This window comes from Scyliorhinus canicula, chromosome 17, assembly GCF_902713615.1.
Source record: "Scyliorhinus canicula chromosome 17, sScyCan1.1, whole genome shotgun sequence".
Classification (NCBI taxonomy): domain Eukaryota; kingdom Metazoa; phylum Chordata; class Chondrichthyes; order Carcharhiniformes; family Scyliorhinidae; genus Scyliorhinus; species Scyliorhinus canicula.
The window spans coordinates 101,267,834-101,288,428 of NC_052162.1; the positions used below are offsets into that span (position 1 = coordinate 101,267,834).

Below are 20,595 nucleotides of genomic sequence, written 5' to 3' on the forward strand. Positions count from 1 at the left end.
GTTGATACTCAACCGGTTGGACCACATTAGGACCATACCTTCATAGAATCCCTACAGTGTAGAAGGAGGTCATTCAGCCCAGGATACAACTGGGATGGAAAAGTTTCTGTTCCATTGAAATGTGCAGAGTGAATCTGTAACCTACCATACAATGTGTTAATGACCACCAGATCTGCACTGACCCTCTGAAACAGTTACCTACCCAGGACCATGCTACCCTAGTGTAAACCCATAACGTAACCTGCACATCCCTCGACATTAAGGGGTAATTGATCATGGCCAATCCACCTAACCTGCACATCATTGGACTGTGGGAGGAAACCAGAGCACCCAGAGGAAACCCACGCAGACACGGGATAATGTGCAAACACGACACAGTCACCCAGAGCCGGAATTGAACCTGGATCCCTGATGCTGTGAGGCAGCAGCGCTAACCACTGTTCCACCATGTCGCCTTCCTTGGACATCAAGCCCTGGGTGGGACTCGAACCCGAACCCAAAGTGGCAGGGGCACTACCCACTGCGTCACAAAACATTACTGACACACTGTAGAACATAGAACAGTACAGCACAGAACAGGCTCTTCGGCCCTCGATGTTGTGCCGAGCAATGATCACCCTACTCAAACCCACGTATCCACCCTATACCCGTAACCCAACAACCCCACCCTTAACCTTACTTTTTAGGACACTACGGGCAATTTAGCATGGCCAATCCACCTAACCCGCACATCTTTGGACTGTGGGAGGAAACCGGAGCACCCGGAGGAAACCCACGCACACACGGGGAGGACGTGCAGACTCCGCACAGACAGTGACCCAGCTGGGAATCGAACCTGGGACCCTGGAGCTGTGAAGCATAATGCTAACCATGCTACCGTGCTGCCCTTGTAGGCCAGATCATTTCCTACAAAGGTATAAATCTCATCCCATCGCTATGTGAAATGAAATGAAAATCGCTTATTGTCACGAGTAGGCTTCAATGAAGTTACTGTGAAAAGCCCCTAGTCACCACATTCCGGCCCTATGTGGAGAAAGAGATTGAACAAATTTCTTGTTCTTTAATGCTGTAGTAATGTTGGTCTGTTGTATAAGAGTAATTTTGATTTTTGTCAATGAATCTTAAAGCCTCTTGTTTAAAACCATTCATTTCTGAATCATGTGGGGGTTCTTCTTGCAGGTTTAACAGCCATTTGTTGTGACTGAAGCCACAGGAAATTTGCTAGCAGATATGTTGCATGTTATTTTTTGAAAAGCAGTTATTGCTATTGTTGATTACTGTACCCGACTCAGCATGTCCTAAACGTTCCATAGTCAATAAAACGACTTGTTTTCTCTTATGCCTCTCATGACCATTTCTCACAGAGCTTTACTGCCAATGGAGGACAATGGAAGTGTAGTAATGACGTGTTTTGGAAATGTGCGTGCTCGTTTAATTTAGAAAACACAGCAGTCAATGTATTTACAGCAAGCTCCTACAAACAGCAATGTAATAATAACTGGATAACCTGCTTTGGTAATGTTGATTGAGGGGGTGAACATTGGCCAGAACACTTGGAGTAGGTCCACATCGTGTTGTGGGAATTTTTATGTATGTCCAAGTAGGCAGTCGGGGTCTCGATTTAATGTCTCATCCTAAACAATGGAGCTCGGACAGTGCATTGCTCAATACTAGACTGGGAATCTGAGCTGACACTATGTGCTGAAGCCACTGAAATGGGGCTCGTACCCATAGCCTTCTAATTCAGAGGGGGCAATACTAGCACGGAGCTGTAGCCCATATTAATCATTAACATTTATGGTGAGAAGTAATTATTCAGAAATATAAACTGCCGGTAGTGTAACGCAAACCAGGAGCAAACTATTGCATTAAAAAGGAGAGCTGTTGTAAAGCACTTTTTAAAAATCTGGGTCTGAGCATCAAGGCAGGAATAATTCACTTACATAATATTGTTTTGCAGGATTATACCATCACTATGTATTTCCAACAAGGCTGGCGGGACAAACGCCTATCGTATACAGCACTCCCACTCAACCTCACTCTAGACAACCGAGTCGCTGACCAGCTCTGGCTCCCAGACACCTACTTCCTGAATGACAAGAAATCCTTTCTGCATGGGGTGACAGTGAAAAACCGCATGATCCGTCTGCATCCGGATGGCACCGTGATGTATGGACTCAGGTATGTGGTGATTGAGTGTGAGGCCGTTTAGGCATTCCCCCGACATCAAATGCCTGTGCACATTCCCCTTTTAACAGCTTCATGGGCTGCAAACGACTGTCCCCCTTCAGAGCTGTGCCTGGGAGGACACTAATATTTAAGGCCAAAGCATCTTTAGGCCAATTCAACTTCACAGCTAACTTTTTTAAATGAGGTGAAATAACTTTCTACTCCACAATTACATTGACAGGAGGCTCAGTAACCAAAGAACTGCATGGAGGTTTATAGCAGGGAAAATCATTTGCATAAAATGTGTGAGAATTTATATTGCAGCAAGTTGTTGATCTGGAAAGGGTGGTGAACACCGATCTAATGATAACTCTCCAATTATAACTGGATAATTTGATAAATATTTGAAACTAAAATTTTTCAGGACTATGGGGAAGGATCAGGAGAGCGGGGCTGACTGACAAAGATCCAGCCCAGGAGCTATGTTCTGTCATTCTATAACTCAATTTAATTCTCTGGTGCAAATATTAATAATCTTTATTGTCACAAGTAGGCTTACATTGAAGATGCTTCTATCAGACAAAGAAAAAGGAACAAAGAAAAGTACAGTACAGGAACAGGCCCTTCAGCCCTCTAAGCCATGCACCGACCATCCTACCCGTCTAACCTAAAACCTTCTACCTTCCGGGGTCCATATCCTTCTAGTCCCATCCTATTCATGTATTTGTCAAGATGCTCCTTAAACATCACTATCGTCCCTGCTTCCACCACCTCCTCCAGCAACGAGTTCCAGGCACCCACTACCCTCTGTGTAAAAATCTTCTCTCTCACATCTCCTCTAAATGTTTCCCCATGCACCTTAAACCTATATCCCGAAGTAATTGACTCTTCTGACTCTCCACTCTGTCCATGACCCTTATAACTTTGTAGACGTCTATCAGGTCACCCCTCACTCTCTGTTGTTCCAGGGAGAATAAGCCAAGTTGATCCAACTTCTCGAGAGTCGTGAACACCGCCCAGTCCATCACACGAACCTGCCTCCCATCCATTGATTCCATCTACATCTCCCGCTGCCGGGGGGAAAGCGGGCAGCATAATCAAGGATCCCTCCCACCCGGCTTACTCACTTTTCCAACTTCTTCCATCGGGCAGGAGATTCAGAACATAGAACATAGAACAGTACAGCACAGAACAGGCCCTTCAGCCCTCGATGTTGTGCCGAGCAATGATCACCCTACTCAAACCCACGTATCCACCCTATACCCGTTACCCAACAACCCCCCCCCCCCTCTAAACCTTACTTTTAGGACACTACGGGAAATTTAGCATGGCCAATCCACCTAACCCGCACATCTTTGGACTGTGGGAGGAAACCGGAGTACCCGGAGGAAACCCACGCACACACGGGGAGGACGTGCAGACTCCGCACAGACAATGACCCAGCCGGGAACCGAACCTGGGACCCTGGAGCTGTGAAGCATTTATGCTAACCACCATGCTACCGTGCTGCCCAATGTCCCAGAAGTCTGAGAACACGCACGAACAGACTCAAAAACAGCTTCTTCCCCACTGTCACCAGACTCCTAAATGATCCTCTTATTGACTGACCTCATTAACACTACACCCTGTATGCTTCAACCGATGCCAATGCTTATGTAGTTACATTGTATATCTTGTGTTGCCCTATTATGTATTCTCATGTATTTTCTTGAATTTTGTTTAATTCCCTTTTCTTCCATGTACTGAATGATCTGTTGAGCTGCTTGCAGAAAAATACTTTTCACTGTACCTCGGTACACGTGACAATAAACAAATCCAATCCAATCCAGCTAATGCCCTCCATACCAGGCAACATCCTGGTAAACATCTTCTGTACCCTCTCCAAAGCCTCCACATCCTTCTGGTAGCGTGGCAACCAGAATTGAACACAATATTCCAAGTGTGGCCTAATTAAGGTTCTATACAGCTGCAACACGACTTGCCAATTTTTATACTCAATTCCCCAGCCGATGAAAGCAAGCATGCCGTATGCCTTCTTGACTACCGTCTCCACCTGCGTTGCCACTTTCACTGACCTGTGGACCTGTGCACCCAGATCCCTCTGCTTGTCAATACCCATAATGATTCTGCCATTTACTATTGTCATGTGAGAGATCTTTTGAGAAATGTGTGTTTTATCAAATTGCTGCAGTGATGTCATTGTGGAGCTGGAATATGATTCTGCTTTTTACTTTCGTTTTGAGCTGGCAGGTCTTTTTGGCTCTTAGTTTCGCTTTCAGTTGGAGAGCTGCATTCAAACCAAGCAGGTGTATACTGCTCTCTCTCTCTGTATGTTAAACAAGGTGTTTAGATCACTTGATAATTTAAAAGTGATAACTGTTCTCTGTAGAAAATTCAAACCTACTGTCTTTGTTAAAAGATGTTTTGGCTCATGGATGTTGTTAGAAAAGTTACTAAGTGTTACCTATAGAGTATTGTATATTTTGGGGGGGGGGGGGGGTTTCAGTGTTGATAGTTCGTAAGATGTTTACTGTGGGTTTATAAAATGTTAACTGGATTCATACAATAAACATTGTTTTATTTTTTAAATCCTTTAGATCTCTGGTGCATCACACCTGTAGAGTGGGCCCTTGTGCTCCCCATAACCAAAATGTATTAAAGGTTGTGGGTCAGGTGAACGCCATGATATACTTTTGTGTTCTCTAAACACTGGCTCATAATATTATCTATTTCCCATGTTTATTAGACCTTCCAAAATGCATTACCTCACATTTGTTTGGATTAAGCTCCATCTGTCATCTCTCCAGCCATCTCCAACCAATCTATATTCTCTGACGGTCCTCATCACAATCCACAATTCCACCAACCTTTGTTACAAATGACTGGTGGCTGAAGGTGTTGGAAATCAAATGGTAATTAATGTTGAGAAATACACAATTCAATTTGGTGCCAAAATAAGTTTACAACAAATCCTCACTAGAAATTGAACATAAACAATAGACAACTTAGAATTGGCACAACACAGGTCAGTAACAACCCGAGGGCAACATTATAAAAAATAGAAATGCAGTCCAATAAATTCATCGACCAAAATTTCACTTTCGTAAACATTTTCCTCAGTATACATGATATCCAAGGATACTGTTTAAACTTCCCAAAAAATATATTCCAGTATTTTCCCAATGACTGAACAAAGAACAATACAGCACAATACAGGCCCTTCGGCCCTCCAAGCCTGTGCCAATCACGTGTCCGACCTAGACCAACCGCCTGTATCCCTCTATACCCATCTATTTATGCACCCATCCTTGACTGATGTCAAGCTAACAGGCCAATAATCCATAGAATGTCTACAGTGCAAAAGGAGGCAATTCAGCCCATCGGATCTGCATTGATCCTCTGAAATAGCATCTTATCTAGGCCAACTCCCCATTTTATCCCCGTAACCCTGTAATCCCACCTAACCATCATATCTTTGGACAATAAGGGGCAATTTAACGTTGCCAGTCCACCTAACCTGCACATCTTTGGACTGTGGGAGGAAACCAGAGCACCCGGCGGAAACCCACGCAGACAGGGGAGAACGTGCAGACTCTGCACAGACAGTGACCCAGCGGGGAATCCAACCCGGGATCCTGGCGCTGTGAAGCCACAGTGTTATCCACTTGTGCTACCGTGTTGCCCTAAATACCTACCAGTAAATACTTACCAGGAATCTCCACATGTCCATTCCTCAAAGGAGAACAGCTGTGGCCTGTGTTTCAACCCCTCAGATCCATTAGCTGCAAGCCATTCATAACTTTCCAGTAGTGGGCTGTGATTAAGCGTCCACAAACCAGCAGCAGCCTTGATACATTCATCTTCCTTCATGGATCTGTGACTCTAAATGCTGAAACCCCAATGTTTAAAAACATTGACCACATCAAAGAGAGGTAAGTGCATTCCAATCACATGCTTGAATTATGAATCAAAGATTCACAATGTTTTGAGTGAAAAAATTTCTCCTCATCTCAGTCCTAAATGACTGGTCCCTTATCCTGAGACTGAGCCCAATGTTCTAGATTCCTCGACCAGCGGAAACAATCTCTCAGCGTCCACCTGATCAAGAGGTGAAATCACCTCTTATTCTTCCGAACTCTCGAGAATGTGAACCTAATTTACTCAGCTTCTCATCATAGAAATCTCCTCATCCCAGGGATCAATCAAGTGAACCTTTGCTGTTCCACCTCCAATGTGAGTAGACCCTTTTTTAAATATGGAACCTTTCTTAAATATAAAACTGTGCACAATATTCCAGATGTGGTCTCACCAAAACCCTGTATAACTGGAGTGTGACGTCTTTATTCTTGTTCTCCAATCCCCTTGTGATAAAGGCCAACATAACATTTTCCTTACTAATTGCTGGCTGTACCTGCATGCAAATGCTAGCACAGAGGTTAGCACAGTTGCTTCACAGCTCCAGGGACTCAGGTTCGATTCCCACTTGGGTCACTGTCTGTGCGGAGTCTACACTTTCTCCCTGTGTCTGCGTGGGTTTCCTCTGGGTGCTCCGGTTTCCTCCCACAGTCCAAGGATGTGCAGGTTAGGCGGATTGGCCATGTTAAATTGCCCTTAATGTCCAAAAAGGATTGGGTGGGGTTGCGGGGGTGTTCGTGGAGGTGTCGGGATAGGGTGGATGTACTTGGGTGGGGTGCTCTTTCTGGGGCCGGTGCAGACTCGATGGGCCGAATGATCTCCTTCTGCACTGTAAATTCTATGATTCTGTCTTTCTTGTACTAGCACATCCAAGTCTCTGAACATCTACACCTCCAGGTTTCTCACCTTTTAAAGAATATTCTGCTTTTTTATTCTAATGACGAAAATGAATATCATCACATTTTCCTACATTATACTCCATCAGCCATCTTTTTGCCCACATAGTAAAACAGCTGATAATTCGAAACAAACCTGTTGGTCTTTAACCTGGTGTTGTATGACTTTTTACTGTTCGGGAGGGAGTTCCAGGACTTTGACTCAGCGACAGTGAATATACTTCCAAGTCAGGATGGTGTGTGGCTTGGGGTTCCCAGGTATCCTCTTGTCCTTCCAGATGATAGCAGTCATGGGTTTGGAAGGTGCTGTCTAAGAAGCCTTTGTGCGTTGCTGCAATGTCTTTTGTTAATGGTACACACTGTTGCTACTTTGTGCATCAGTGGTGGAGGGAGTAAATGTTTGTGGATGGGGTGCCAATCAAGTGGGTTGGAGCTGCACTCATCCAGGCAAATGTAGAGTATTCCAACACACACTGACTTGAGCCTTGTAGATTGTAGACAGATATGGGGAGCCAGGAGGTGAGTTACTCTCACAGGATTCCTAGCCTCTGACCTACTCCTGTAGCCACAGTGGCCGGGATTCTTTAAAATCGCGGCTAAGTGTTGACGCTGGCACAAACACCGGAGTGTTTTACGCCGGCGTCAATGGGCCTCCTGGCCCAGCGATTCCGTGGCCCACCGGGGGCCAGCATGGCGCCGGAGTGCTGCACGCACCGCCCCTCACCAGGGCAGCCACCGCGGCCACGGGTCCAAGCTCCCGCCAGGTGGAAACTTGTTGGAACCACGCCGGCAGGAACTTGGCCAGTCGACCATGGAGAATCTGCGCAGGGACCTCTTTCAACGGCACCCGACTGGCGCGGCGTCGACTGTGCGCGCGCGGCTGGCGGCGATTCTCCGGGCCAGTATGTCTGGTCCAGTTCAGTTTCTGGTCAGTGGCTACGCCAGGATGTTGATTGTTTGTTATTTACATCACAGAAGGAGGCCTTTCGGTCCATCATGTCTGCACTTGCTCCCTAAAGAGCAACCTAGCTAGTCCCTTTCCCCAACCCTCTCTTCGTAGCCCTCTAAATTCCTCATTTTCAAATATATATCCAGTTCTCTTTTGAAACTTCCTGTGGAATCCAACTCCACCATTCTCCCAGACGGTGCATTCCAAACCCCAACAACTCTGAGTGAAGAGGTTTCTTCTCATCTTGCTCCAAAGTCTCTTACTGACCATTTTGAAATTGTGACCCCCCTCGTCACTGACATACCAACTCGTGGAAACAGAATATCCTCTTTACCCTGTCAAAATTGTTCAGAATTTTGAACACCTCAATAATATTGCATCTTAATCTTCTCTGCTGCAGGGAGAACTAGCCCAATTTCTCCAATCTTTCTTTGTACCTAAAATTCCTCATTCCTGGTATCATTCTAGTTAATCTCCTCTGCACTCTCTCCAGGGCTTTAACATCCTTCCTTAAGTAAGGTGCCAGAACTGAGCATAATACTCCAAATGTGGTCTGACCAATGATTTGTAGAGGTGTAGCATCACTTCCTTGCTTTTATACTTTATGCCTCTATTTATAAACCCAAGGATGCCTTCTTAACAACTGTTTCAATTTGCCTGGCCACCTTCAGAGAATTATGTACTTGAAACCTGAGGTCCCTCTGCTCCTGTACTCCCCTCAAAGTTGTACCATTGAGCCTATATTGTCTCTCCATGTTTCTTCTACCTAAATGCATTACCTCACATTTCGCTGCATTGAAGTTAATCTGCCAGGGGTCTGCCCTTATGGCCAACTTGTCAATGTCTCCCTGAAGCCACTCAGCGTTATCCTCACAATTCACTATTCTCTGTAGCTTAGTATCGCTTGCAAATTTAGAGATTTTGCCCTCAGCACCCACTTCTACATCATTTATATAAATCAGAAAAAGCAAGGGTCCCAACACTGAGCCCTGGGGAACATCATTTTTAACTCGTCTCCAGTCTACTCTCTGTTTCTTATCACTTCGTCAACTTCTAATCCACGCTGCCAAGGACCCATCAATCCCAACATTTTCAATTTGCTAACCAACTTGCCATGTGGCATCGTATCAAATGCCACATTCATTTAAACATCGGTTGAATTCTACATACGATGAAAGATGTATGAACAGGATATGGCTCTCGACTCATCGATCGACAGTTCCAACGCACCACAGCAAAAAACCGCACCGACCTCCTCAGAAGACAAACATGGGACACAACCGACAGAGCACTCTTCGTCAGCCAGTACTTCCCCGGAGCGGAAAAACTACAACATCTTCTTCGCAGCCTTCAACACGTCATCGATGGCGACAAACATCTTCCCAAGGTCATCCCCACACCCCCATTACTTGCCTTCAAATAACCGCGCAACCTCAAACAAACCATTCTTTTTGGCAAACTACCCAGCTTTCAGAACAGCGACCACGACACCACACAACCCTGCCATGGCAATCTCTGCAAGACATGCCAGATTATCGACATGGTCGACCATTACACGTGAGAACACCACCAACCAGTTATGCGGTACATACTCGTGCAACGCGGCCAACGTTGTCGACCTCATAAGCTGCAGGAAAGGATGTCCCGAAGCGTGCTACATTGGCGAGACCATGCAGACGCTGCGACAACGGATGAACGGACATCGTGCGACAATTGCCAGGCAGGAATGTTCCATTCCAGTCAGGAAACTCTTCAGCAGTCAAGGGCATTCAGCCTCTGATCTTCGGGTAAGTGTTCTCCAAGGCGGCCTTCAGGACGCGTGACAACGCAGAATCGCCGAGCAGAAATTTATAGCCAAGTTCTGCACACATGAGGATGGCCTCAACCGGGACCTTGGATTCATGTCGGATTACATTCACCCCCCACCATCTGGCCTGGGCTTGCGAAATCCTACCAACTGTCCTGGTTTGAGACAATTCACACCTCTTTAACCTGGGATCACCCTCTCTCTGGATCTATAAAGACTTAATTACCTGCTAATGCTCACATTCAAAGTGTTGTTTTGCATCTTTGACTTTGTCTATGTATATGTTTCTGGAACCTAATTCTTCATTCACCTGAGGAAGGGCAGTGCTCCGAAAACTAGTGATTTGAAACAAACCTGTTGAACTTTAACCTGGTGCTGTCAGACATCTTACTGATTTATTTTCCTGATTAGTCCTTCGAAACCATAACCCACCACCAATGTTAGACTAACAGGTCTGTATTTACTAGGAATGTCCGTACACCATTCGTTGAATAAGGGTGTCACATTTGCGATTCTCCAATCCTCTGGTACCTCTCCCATATCTATGGGAGACTGGAAGATTTAGACAAAACCCTCTACTATTTCCACTTCATTTAGGAACCTGGGATTGAAGTGAACCAGACCTGGTGATTACCTTCCCTCAGCATAGCCAGCCATGAAGTGTGAGCATCACTGGCAGAGCCATTATTTGTTGCCCATCCCTAATTGCCCTTGAGAAATTGGTGCTGCATGATCTGATAATTTGGGGTTGAGGGATCTGGTGAAGTTGTGTTGGGGGAATCTGGTGAGATAAAATTGTTAGATCTGGTGAGGTGGGGTTGTGAAGAGGGTTGATGGATCTAGTGTATTCGGCTGAGAGATCTGGTGATGTTGCTGAACAATCTGATGAGGTGGGTTGAGAGATCTGGTCAGGATGTTTGAAGGATTTGGTGAAGTGGATTGAAAGATCTGCTGAACTGGGTTGAGAGATCGAATGAGGTGCATTGAGGAATCCGGTGAGACAGTTTTGTGCTTTGTATGAGGTGATTGAGGGATCTGGTAAGGTTGATTGAGGGATTTGTTAAGCTGGGGTTTAGAGACTTGATGAGAGGAATTGAGGGATCTAATGACCTGAGGTTAGGGGATTTGGTGAGGTGGGTGGGGAGTCCGGTAATATGGATTGAGGTATCTGGTCAGCTGGGTTTGAAGGATATGACGAGAGTCGTTGAAACATCTGGTGAGGTGAGTTGAGATGAGATTTTGTGAATTGAGTGAGGTTGATTGAAGGATTCGGTGAGGTGGGTTGAGGGATCTAGTGTGTTGAGTTGCGGGATCTGGTGATTTGGGTCGAGGGATCTGATGAGGTGGGTTTGGGGGATTTGTCAAGTTGGTTGAGGGATCTGGAGTGTTGGGTTGAGGTATCCGTTAGGTTGGGTTGTGAGATCTGGTGATGTGGTGTGAGGGACCTGGTGAGGTGAGTTGAGGAATTTTTAGAGCTGAGGTTGATGGATTTGGCGAGATGGATAGAGGGCTTGGAGAACTGATGTTGATGGTTTTGGTGATCAGGAGTTGAGTGATCTGGTGAGCCAGGGCTGAGGGATTTGGTGAGGTGGGTTCAAGGATTTGGTGAGGTGGGTTGAGAGAACTGATGTGTTGGCTTGTGGGATCCGGTGACATGGGTCAAAGGATCTGATGAGGTTGGGCAGCACGGTAGCAATGGGCAGCACGGTAGTAATGGGCAACACGGTAGCATGGTGGTTAGCATAAATGCTTCACAGCTCCAGGGTCCCAGGTTCGATTCCCAGCTGGGTCACTGTCTGTGCGGAGTCTGCACATCCTCCCCGTGTGTGCGTGGGTTTCCTCCGGGTGCTCCGGTTTCCTCCCACAGTCCAAAGATGTGCGGGTTAGGTGGATTGGCCATGCTAAATTGCCCGTAGTGTCCTAAAAAGTAAGGTTAAGGGGGGGGTTATTGGGTTACGGGTATAGGGTGGATACGTGGGTTTGAGTAGGGTGATCATGGCTCGGCACAACATCGAGGGCCGAAGGGCCTGTTCTGTGCTGTACTGTTCTATGGTTTGAGGGATTTGTCAAGAGTTAAGAGATTTTGAGAGTGAGGTTGAGGGATTTGGCGATGTGGACAGAGGATTGATGGATTTGGTAATCAGGGGCTGAAGGATCTAGTGAGCCAGGGCTGAGGAATTGAGTGAGGTTGATTGAAGTTGGTAAGTTGTGTTGTGGGATCTGATGATGTTGGTTGAGTAATTTGATGAGGTAGATTGAGGGATCTGGTGAGGTCGGCAGGTGTGGTACTATGTTTGCTGGTTCACAGAATCCCGACAATGTAGGAGGCCATTAGGCCAACTAGTCTGCACTGATCCTCCGAAAGAGCACCCTATCTAGGCCCACTACCCCCGTCCTATCCCCTTAAACCCATCTGCACATCTTTGGACTCGAAGGGACAATTTATCATGGCCAACCCACATAACCTGCACATCTTTAGATATGTGGAAGGAAACTGGAGCACCCGGAGGAAACCCATGCAAACACAGGGAGAAAGTATAAACTCCACACAGACAGTCATGCGAGGCTTGAATCGAACCTGGGTCCCTAGCGCTGTGTGGCAGTGGTGCTAACCATTTTGCTGCCCATTTTGCCTAATGGACTGGTTTGCATTGAGTACACAAATATAAATACAAATATAATAACAAATACTCTTACCTAAGTTAGCTTTTCCTCAGTTGTCAGTCCCTTTGTCAGACCCTTATTCACATTGTTGGGGCTGTTTAGCACAGGGCTAAATTGCTGGCTTTGAAAGCAGACCAAGCAGGCCAACAGCACCGTTTGATTCCCGTATCAGCCTCCCCGAACAGGCGCCGGAATGTGGCGACTAGGGGCTTTTCACAGTAACTTCATTTGAAGCCTACTCGTGACAATAAGCGATTTTCATTTCATTTCATTTCATTAATTAGTCTAGAGAATCAGGATGGATCTGACCACTTCCTGCTGAGACATTAAATTCAGTCTCTGGTTTCTCTCCCAAGCCGACAGGTAAATGAAAATAGAGCAAAGAGTTCACAGTAATGCCCTGGATAATATTTATCCACCTGTAGAAATTACAACACTAGCACAGCTTTACTCAGTCACAGTACAGATTCTTACTTCGGATTGACTATTGATAGGTGAGCTGTTGTTTGACAGAGAGGTGAGGTGGTAACACAGGGAGACGTTAAGTGTTTGGGGTTCCCAATGCCCAACATGAAGAGTGAGCAGAATGGAATTGAGGAGAGCTCATAGTGATGGTCCTTTATGGCTTTCTCATTTTCAGGATTACCACCACAGCAGCGTGTATGATGGATCTGCGGAGATACCCCCTGGATGAGCAGAACTGTACATTGGAAATAGAGAGCTGTAAGTATGACAGAGAAATAGCTCCTCATTCAGGAGTTATAGAGCTGAGACTTTCAGAATGCAGCACTCTGATCCACAATTGCAATTCCCTTCTCTTCTCTTCCTTCCGTCTTAAGGACACTTTTTCATCCGACATTTTCACCCCCAGAGCTCCGACAAATAGTGGGGAACATCACAGTAAATATCAGGGGGATAATTACACACACAACACCCAAACACAGACCCCCACACACACAGACCCCCACACACACAGACCCCCACACACAGACCCCCCCACACACAGACCCCCCCACACACAGACCCCCCCACACACAGACCCCCACACACACAGACCCCCACACACAGAGACCTCCACACACAAACCCCCACACACACAGACCCCCACACACACAGACCCCCACACACACAGACCTCTCCACACACAGACCCCACACACACACAGACCCCCCCCCACATACAGACCCCCACACACAACCCCCACACGCAGAGCCCCACGCACAAACACACACAACCATAGAACCATGCACACAGATCTCAACACACACAGACCCCACACACAGACACACACACACAGCAGAGACCCACACACACAGGCCCATATACAGAGACCACCCCCACAGATCCGCGCACACACAGACTTGCACACACAGACCCCCGTACACAGACCCCAGCAAACAGACCCCCACAACAACATCTATACAGACAATCATCCATACACAGGCTCCACACAAACAGACCAGCACACATAGACCCCCTTCCACGAACATGCAAACCCTCCAGCACCGATGAACAGTGAAAGCCGTGTGTACCATCTACAAGATGTACTGCCGTAACCCACCCACGTTCCTTACACACCTTTCAAATCCACAAACACTACCATCTAGAAGGGAAAGAGCAGCAGAGACCTGGGAACCCCAACATCTGAAGGTTCCCCTCCAAGTCACTCACCACTCTGTCTTGGAAATATTCCGCCGCTCCTTCAATGTCACTGAGTGAAAATCCTGGAACTCCCTCCCTAACAACACAGTGGGTGCACCTTCACCTCAAGGACTGCAGCGCTCAAGAAGGCAACCCAACACACTGAAGGGCATCTAGGGATGGGTAATAAATGTTCGCCTAAACAGCGACGACCACATCCCGTAAATGAATTTTTAAAAAACATACTTTTACAGTCATTTAATTTTTTTTTTGTTAGTTTTCATTCATATTCTGTTCTTCCTTTCTTTAAAAGACCATAAGACATAGGAGCAGAATTAGGCCATTGGACTATCGAGTCTGCTCCACAATTCAATCATGGCCGATATTTTCTCATCCCCATTCTCCTGCCTTCTCCCTATAACCCCTGATCCCCTTGTTGATCAAGAACCTATTTATCTCTGTCTTAAAGACATTCACTGATTTGGCCTCCACAGCCTTCTGCGGCAAAGAGTTCCACAGATTCACCACCCTCTGGCTGAAGAAATTCCTCCTCATCTCTGTTTTAAAGGATCATACCTTTAGTCTGAGGCTGTGCCCTCGAATTCTAGTTTTTCCTACAGTTTCTTGGCCTTCCTTTCCTCCCAATCCTCAGGTTCAATTTCTGGCAACTTTATAAACCTTTTCTTTTCATTTTATTGAATCCTTAATTTCCTTTGTCAGCCACAGTTGACTGGCATTTTGGAGTTTTTGAACCATGAAGGAATAGTTCATTGACGACTATCCATGGCCTATGCCCAGTCACACATGTTAATGTATTTTCCCAATCCACCTTAGTCAATTTGTCTCTCATGCCTTCATAATTTCCTTTATTCAACTTTAACACCTAACAAACCATTGTCCAATGTCATAAAAACCCATCTGGATCACTAATGTCCTTGGGGGAAGGAAATCTGCCATCCTAACCTGATCTGGCCTACATGTGGGCCGGGATTCTCCCCTACCCGGCGGGGCCGAAAGGCCTTCACCGGCCGGCGGAAGTCCGCGCATGCGCCGGTGTGTCAGCGGCTGCTGACGTCATACAGCCGCATGCGCAGGGGAAGGGGTCTCTGCCGCCTCCACCATGGTGAAGGCCATGGCGGGGCGGAAGAAAAAGAGTGCCCCACGGCGCAGGCCCGCCTGCCGATCGGTGGGCCCTGATTGCGGGCCAGGCCACCGTGGGGTCACCCCCCGGGGCCAGATTGCCCCCCCCCCCCCCCACAGGACCCCTGCGCCCGCCCGCACCGCCGGCACCAGAAATGCTTTGATTCCCACCGGCAGTAATGGCCACCAGCGGCGGGACTTCGGCGGCCGGAGAATCGCCGCGGGGGGCCCGCCAACCGGCGCGATTCCCACCCCCGCCGATGCCAGGGCCACGGCGGGGGCGGAATTCCACCCATGATTCAAGACCCACAGAAGTGTATTTGACTCGTAAATGCCCCTCTGAAATGGCCGAACAAGCCACCTAGTTCAACGGCAAGTAGGGATGTATGTACATGTGTGCATGCTGGTCATGTGTGTGTGAGAGAAGTTAGAGGATTCTCCACCGGCAGGATCCTCCGCTTCACCTGCTGCACACCCACACCCGTGGGTTTCCCAACAGCATGGGGGTGGCCACAATGGGAAACCTCATCGGCCAGCTGCCGAACAAAGAAAACCACTTCCGGCGGGGGCACGCCATGCCTGTTAACAGGGCTGGCGTTACGGAGACTCCTGCCCAAGGGGTTTGATAGTATAGCATCATTTCACCAATCACTCTACATCCTCCTGAATTCTCTCCTGCTGGCTGTTCTTACATTTCACCAGTCAGTCTATTTGTTTCACTTCAGCTTGGTTTCATTTACTTTGGGCCTCGAGAAACAGTTTGAGTGACCGCAGTGATGGCGAAAGTTTTCTGTCTTAGCTTTGTGAATGGATACCCAGATTCCACCTCCCTTTAGAATGGTGACTCATGTCCTCATCCTTTTTCATATCTAGTTTATGATGGATGGTGACCAGGACTCAAGCATTCCTGATAATTATAATAATAAAGTGTCCCAGCCTATAATTCTGTTTAATATTCATTGCATTGGACCTGTGAGTGTCAAGTAACACATTCCTTTGCCTCTTTTCACATGACCTCTGCAGATGGCTACACGACGGATGACATTGTATTTCACTGGGAAGGTGGTGATACGGCAGTGACAGGGGTGGACAATCTAGAACTGCCTCAGTTCACAATCGTTGAACTTAGCTTGGTTTCAAAGGAAGTGGTTTTTGCAACAGGTGAGATTCTTTGCAGCTTGTTGGACTGTGTTGTGTATTATTCACCGAATGACACCAGCTACATCCCATTAATACATCTGTCATAGAACATAGAGCAGAAGGAGGCCATTCAGCCCATCGGGTCTGCACCGACCCACTTAAGCCCTCACTTCCACCCTATCCCCGTAACCCAATAACCTTTTTGGCCACTAAGGACAATTTGTCATGGCCAATCCACCTAACCTGTCGTCTCTAAGTTTCACAACGCAAACACAAAACACATCGCCCTTGGAGTACTGAGCATACCAACATTTGAGTCTCTTTCTAATCTTGGATGTTGTCCATACCATTTCACAATTACTGTAGTTACCCAAGCCCATGACCTTGTCCCTCACCATTCCCTGTCGATCGCTGCAATCCAGTCTCCATTACACCCAGGCCTAACTCAACACAGACATCCTGCTCATTTAAGTATTCCGCCCCCAAATTCATCCTCCAACTATTTTCACCAGCACAGCTCCATGTCCCCCCTTCATCAAAATAACCACTTGCTCCAATCATAGTCTTTCCCAGTACAGTGGATAATTCTCTTCACCTTGCCCATACTCTGACCTCGCATCGACTCACATGAATCAACGTTCACAAAAGTAATGATTTGCAACATTATTTTTTGATGAAGACGGTATAGAGGGAACTTTACTCTGTATGTAACCCATTGCTGTACTGGTCCTAGGAGTGTTTGATGGGAACAGTGTAGAGTCATGAGCTTTACAGAGAAAATCTTCCTTTACATTGCTTACTGTTAGGAAAGGCTTACGTTCACATGCTACGTCCCCATTGGCTCTGTCATGTGGCCGACAAAGTATCGCCCCCTTAAAGGGGCTAGGCTACCACATTCCTTCCACCTTAAATTCCTTTACAAATTCCTGTAAAATACAAACAGAAAAACTCTTATTTACAGTTATAAACATACAAATGGGCCACAGTATGGGAGCTCAAAATGAAGTTCGTAAGGCAAGTCTATCAGGCGACTTCCTATCTCTTGCCGAACATCTCAACTGGGACACTGGCTCTTGCAGATTAGGAGCATCTGAGTCTCCAGCAACAGGAGGTGGATCAATAGAATTCATAACAGGGGTTGTGATGACTACCACATCAGCTCCCTCAGTGGCCCTTGAAGAATCCTCTTGAGAAGATCTCGGTTCTAACACCACTGCCTCGGCAAATGCTAAACTGGTTTATTATTTATTTTCTAAATGGGGAAATGCTTAGGAAATCAGAAACACAAAGGGACTTGGGAGTTCTTGTTCACGATTCTCTTAAAGTTAATGTGCAGGTTCAGTTGGCTGTTAGGAAGGCAAATACACTGTTAGCATTCATGTCAAGAGGGCGAGAATACAAGGCCAGGGATGTACTTCTGAGGTTGTCCGAGGTTCTGGTCAGACCCCATTTGGAGTATTGTGAGCAGTTTTGGGTCCTGTATCTAAGGAACGACGTGCTGGTCTTGGAAAGGGTCCAGAGGAGGTTCACAAGAATTAACCCTGAAATGAAGAGCTTGTCATATGGTTGAGGACTCTGGGTCTGTACTCGTTGGAGTTTAGAAGGAAGAGGGGGGATCTTATTGAAACTTACAGGACACAGCGAGGCCTGGATAGAGTGGATGTGGAGAGGATGTTTCCACTTGTAGGAAAAACGAGAAGCAGAGGACACCATCTCATACTAAAGGGATGATCCTTTAAAACAGAGATGAGAAGGAATCTCTTCAGCCAGAGGGTGGTGAATCTGTGGAACTCTTTGCGGCAGAAGGCTGTGAAGGCCAAATCACTGAGTGTCTTTAAGACAGAGATAGACAGGTTCTTGATTAATAAGGGGATCAGGGGTTATGGGGAGAAGGCAGGAGAATGGGGATGAGAAAATATCAGCCATGATTGAATGGCGGAGCAGACTCGATGGGCCGAGTGGCCTAATTCTGCTATGTCTTATGGTCTTATGGAAACTGGGGTTGGGTCCACCTGTCCCTTTAAGATGTCGGATTCTTTCTTCCTCAGATGGTCAGCGTGTTTTCTAGACTCACGATGCTGTAGGTCTATGACATAGCATAGGTGTCCTGTCTTGGTAACAATCTCTTCCAGGCAACCATTCCGGTCCTCCATCAAAGTTCCGTACATAAACTAAATCATCTGTTTGAAATGATATGTCTTTCTTGGCTATCACCCTTCAACCTCCATTTTCTAATGAAAACAGTCCAAGTCTATTCAGACTCTCCGCATACTTAACCCTCCAGACCAGGCAACATCCTGGTAAACCTCCTCTGCACCCTCTCCAAAGCCTCCACATCCATCTGATAGTGTGGCGACCAGAATTGTGCGCAATATTCCAAGTGCAGCATTACCAAGGTTCTATACAACTGTAGCATGACTTGCCAGTTTTTATACTCGATGTCCCATCAAATGAAGGCAAGCATTCCAGCCGGTTTGATGCGGAGTGGTAGGGGGCTGTCTTTATGAGCTGGATTCCATTGAATTGCACAAGGAGTTGAAACTCCGCAGCTTTGAAGGCAATACCGCTGTCTGAGACAATCGCCTCAGGCAGGCCGTGAATGGAAAGAATTTTGCATATTTTGTCCACTGTGGCTCGAACGCATATGCTGAACATCGCTAGATGATCACTTCAAGCGGGCATCTACTACAACCAAACTCATGCTGCCCAAAAAGGGTCTTGCAAAGTCTACATGGAGTCTCGTCCATGGATGCCCTGGCCATTCCCAAGTATGCAAACTTGCTGGAGGCGCAGAAGGTTGTGTTGAGACTGACAGTAGTCGCATCAATTGACCATACTTTCGCTGTTGATCCTTGCCCACCATATGTGACTCCTGGCCATTTTAAATTGCCCAGTGTTACCACTGTGCAATTCTTAAAGAAGAGGCTGCTGCCTGAGGCTAGCACTATCACTCTGAAACTTCACAAGAGAACCCCGTTCTCACAAGTGATTTTGTCCCGATGTTGCATATTGAGCCTAATCTGTTCCTACTTCTTAAAATTCCAGTCCTTTAGGACCATTCTCTTGACTCCCGATAACACAGAGTCTCTGTTTGTCCATGCTGTAATGTGGCCAGATGAAATAGGTGAGGTATCAAGAACATTTACAGCCAGGACGATCTCCTGCGGAGTGGGAGGTTCATAAATTGTTTGTGGTAATGGAAGCTCAAAGCATCCACATTTGATTTACGAATCTGCTGCCTAGAACAGGCCCATCTTTGCAATCAAGCTGAAGCTATTTGTGGGACGAGCTTATCTTTACATAAAATGCCAACTAATGGATTATGGTCCGACATGATGGTAAATTTATTGATGAAATTAATTTATGCCATAGATGACGGTCAGACTTCCTTTGTCGATCTGGGAACATTTCCTTTTAGCTTCTGACAGTGTTTGGGATATTTAGGCAAGAGGCCTTTCCACACCATCTTCCATTTGTGTGCGACGGCCGCACCGATACAAAGAACAACAAGGACCAAAGAAAATTACAGCACAGGAACAGGCCCTTCGGCCCTCCCAGCCTGGGCCGATCCAGATCCTTTATATAAACCTGTCTCCTATTTTCCAAGGTCTACTTACCTCTGTTCCCCGCCCGTTCATATATCTGTCTAGATGCATCTTAAATGATGCTATCATGCCCGCCTCTACCACCTCCGCTGGTAAAGCATTCCAGGCACCCACCACCCTCTGCGTAAAAAACTTTCCACGCACATCTCCCTTAAACTTTCCCCCTCTCACCTTGAAATCGTGACCCCTTGTAATTGACACCCCCAATCTTGGAATCTTGTTGCTATCCACCCTGTCCATACCTCTCATAATTTTGCAGACCTCAATAAGGTCCCCCCTCAACCTCCGTCTTTTCAACGAAAACAATCCTAATCTACTCAAACTTTCTTCATAGCTAGCACCCTCCATACCAGGCAACATCCTGGTGAACCTCCTCTGCACCCTCTCCAAAGCATCCACATCCTTCTGGTAATATGGCAACCAGAACTGCACGCAGTATTCCAAATGTGGCCTAACCAAAGTCCTATACAACTGCAACATGACCTGCTGACTCTTGTACTCAATACGCATCCGATGAAGGCAAGCATGCTGTCTACCTTCTTGACCACTCTATCAACCTGCGTTGCCACCTTCAGGGTACAATGGACCTGAACTCCCAGATCTCTCTGTACATCAATTTTCCCCAGGACCCTTCCATTGACCATATAGTCCGCTCTTGAATTAGATCTT

The 20,595-nt window shown here is 46.6% G+C and overlaps 1 protein-coding gene across 3 annotated transcripts in view; it reads left to right on the plus strand.

The window, feature by feature from the left end:
- The window catches only part of LOC119952305 (gamma-aminobutyric acid receptor subunit beta-4-like), a 272,368-nt gene that overhangs the window by 207,784 nt on the left and 43,989 nt on the right, over positions 1 to 20,595 (plus strand). For all 3 annotated transcript variants that reach the window (XM_038775950.1, XM_038775952.1, XM_038775951.1), the window contains 3 exons: positions 1,961 to 2,181; positions 13,041 to 13,123; positions 16,205 to 16,342. In XM_038775950.1, coding sequence (XP_038631878.1) covers positions 1,961 to 2,181; positions 13,041 to 13,123; positions 16,205 to 16,342 — 442 coding nt within the window. The remainder of the gene's footprint in view (positions 1 to 1,960; positions 2,182 to 13,040; positions 13,124 to 16,204; positions 16,343 to 20,595) is intronic.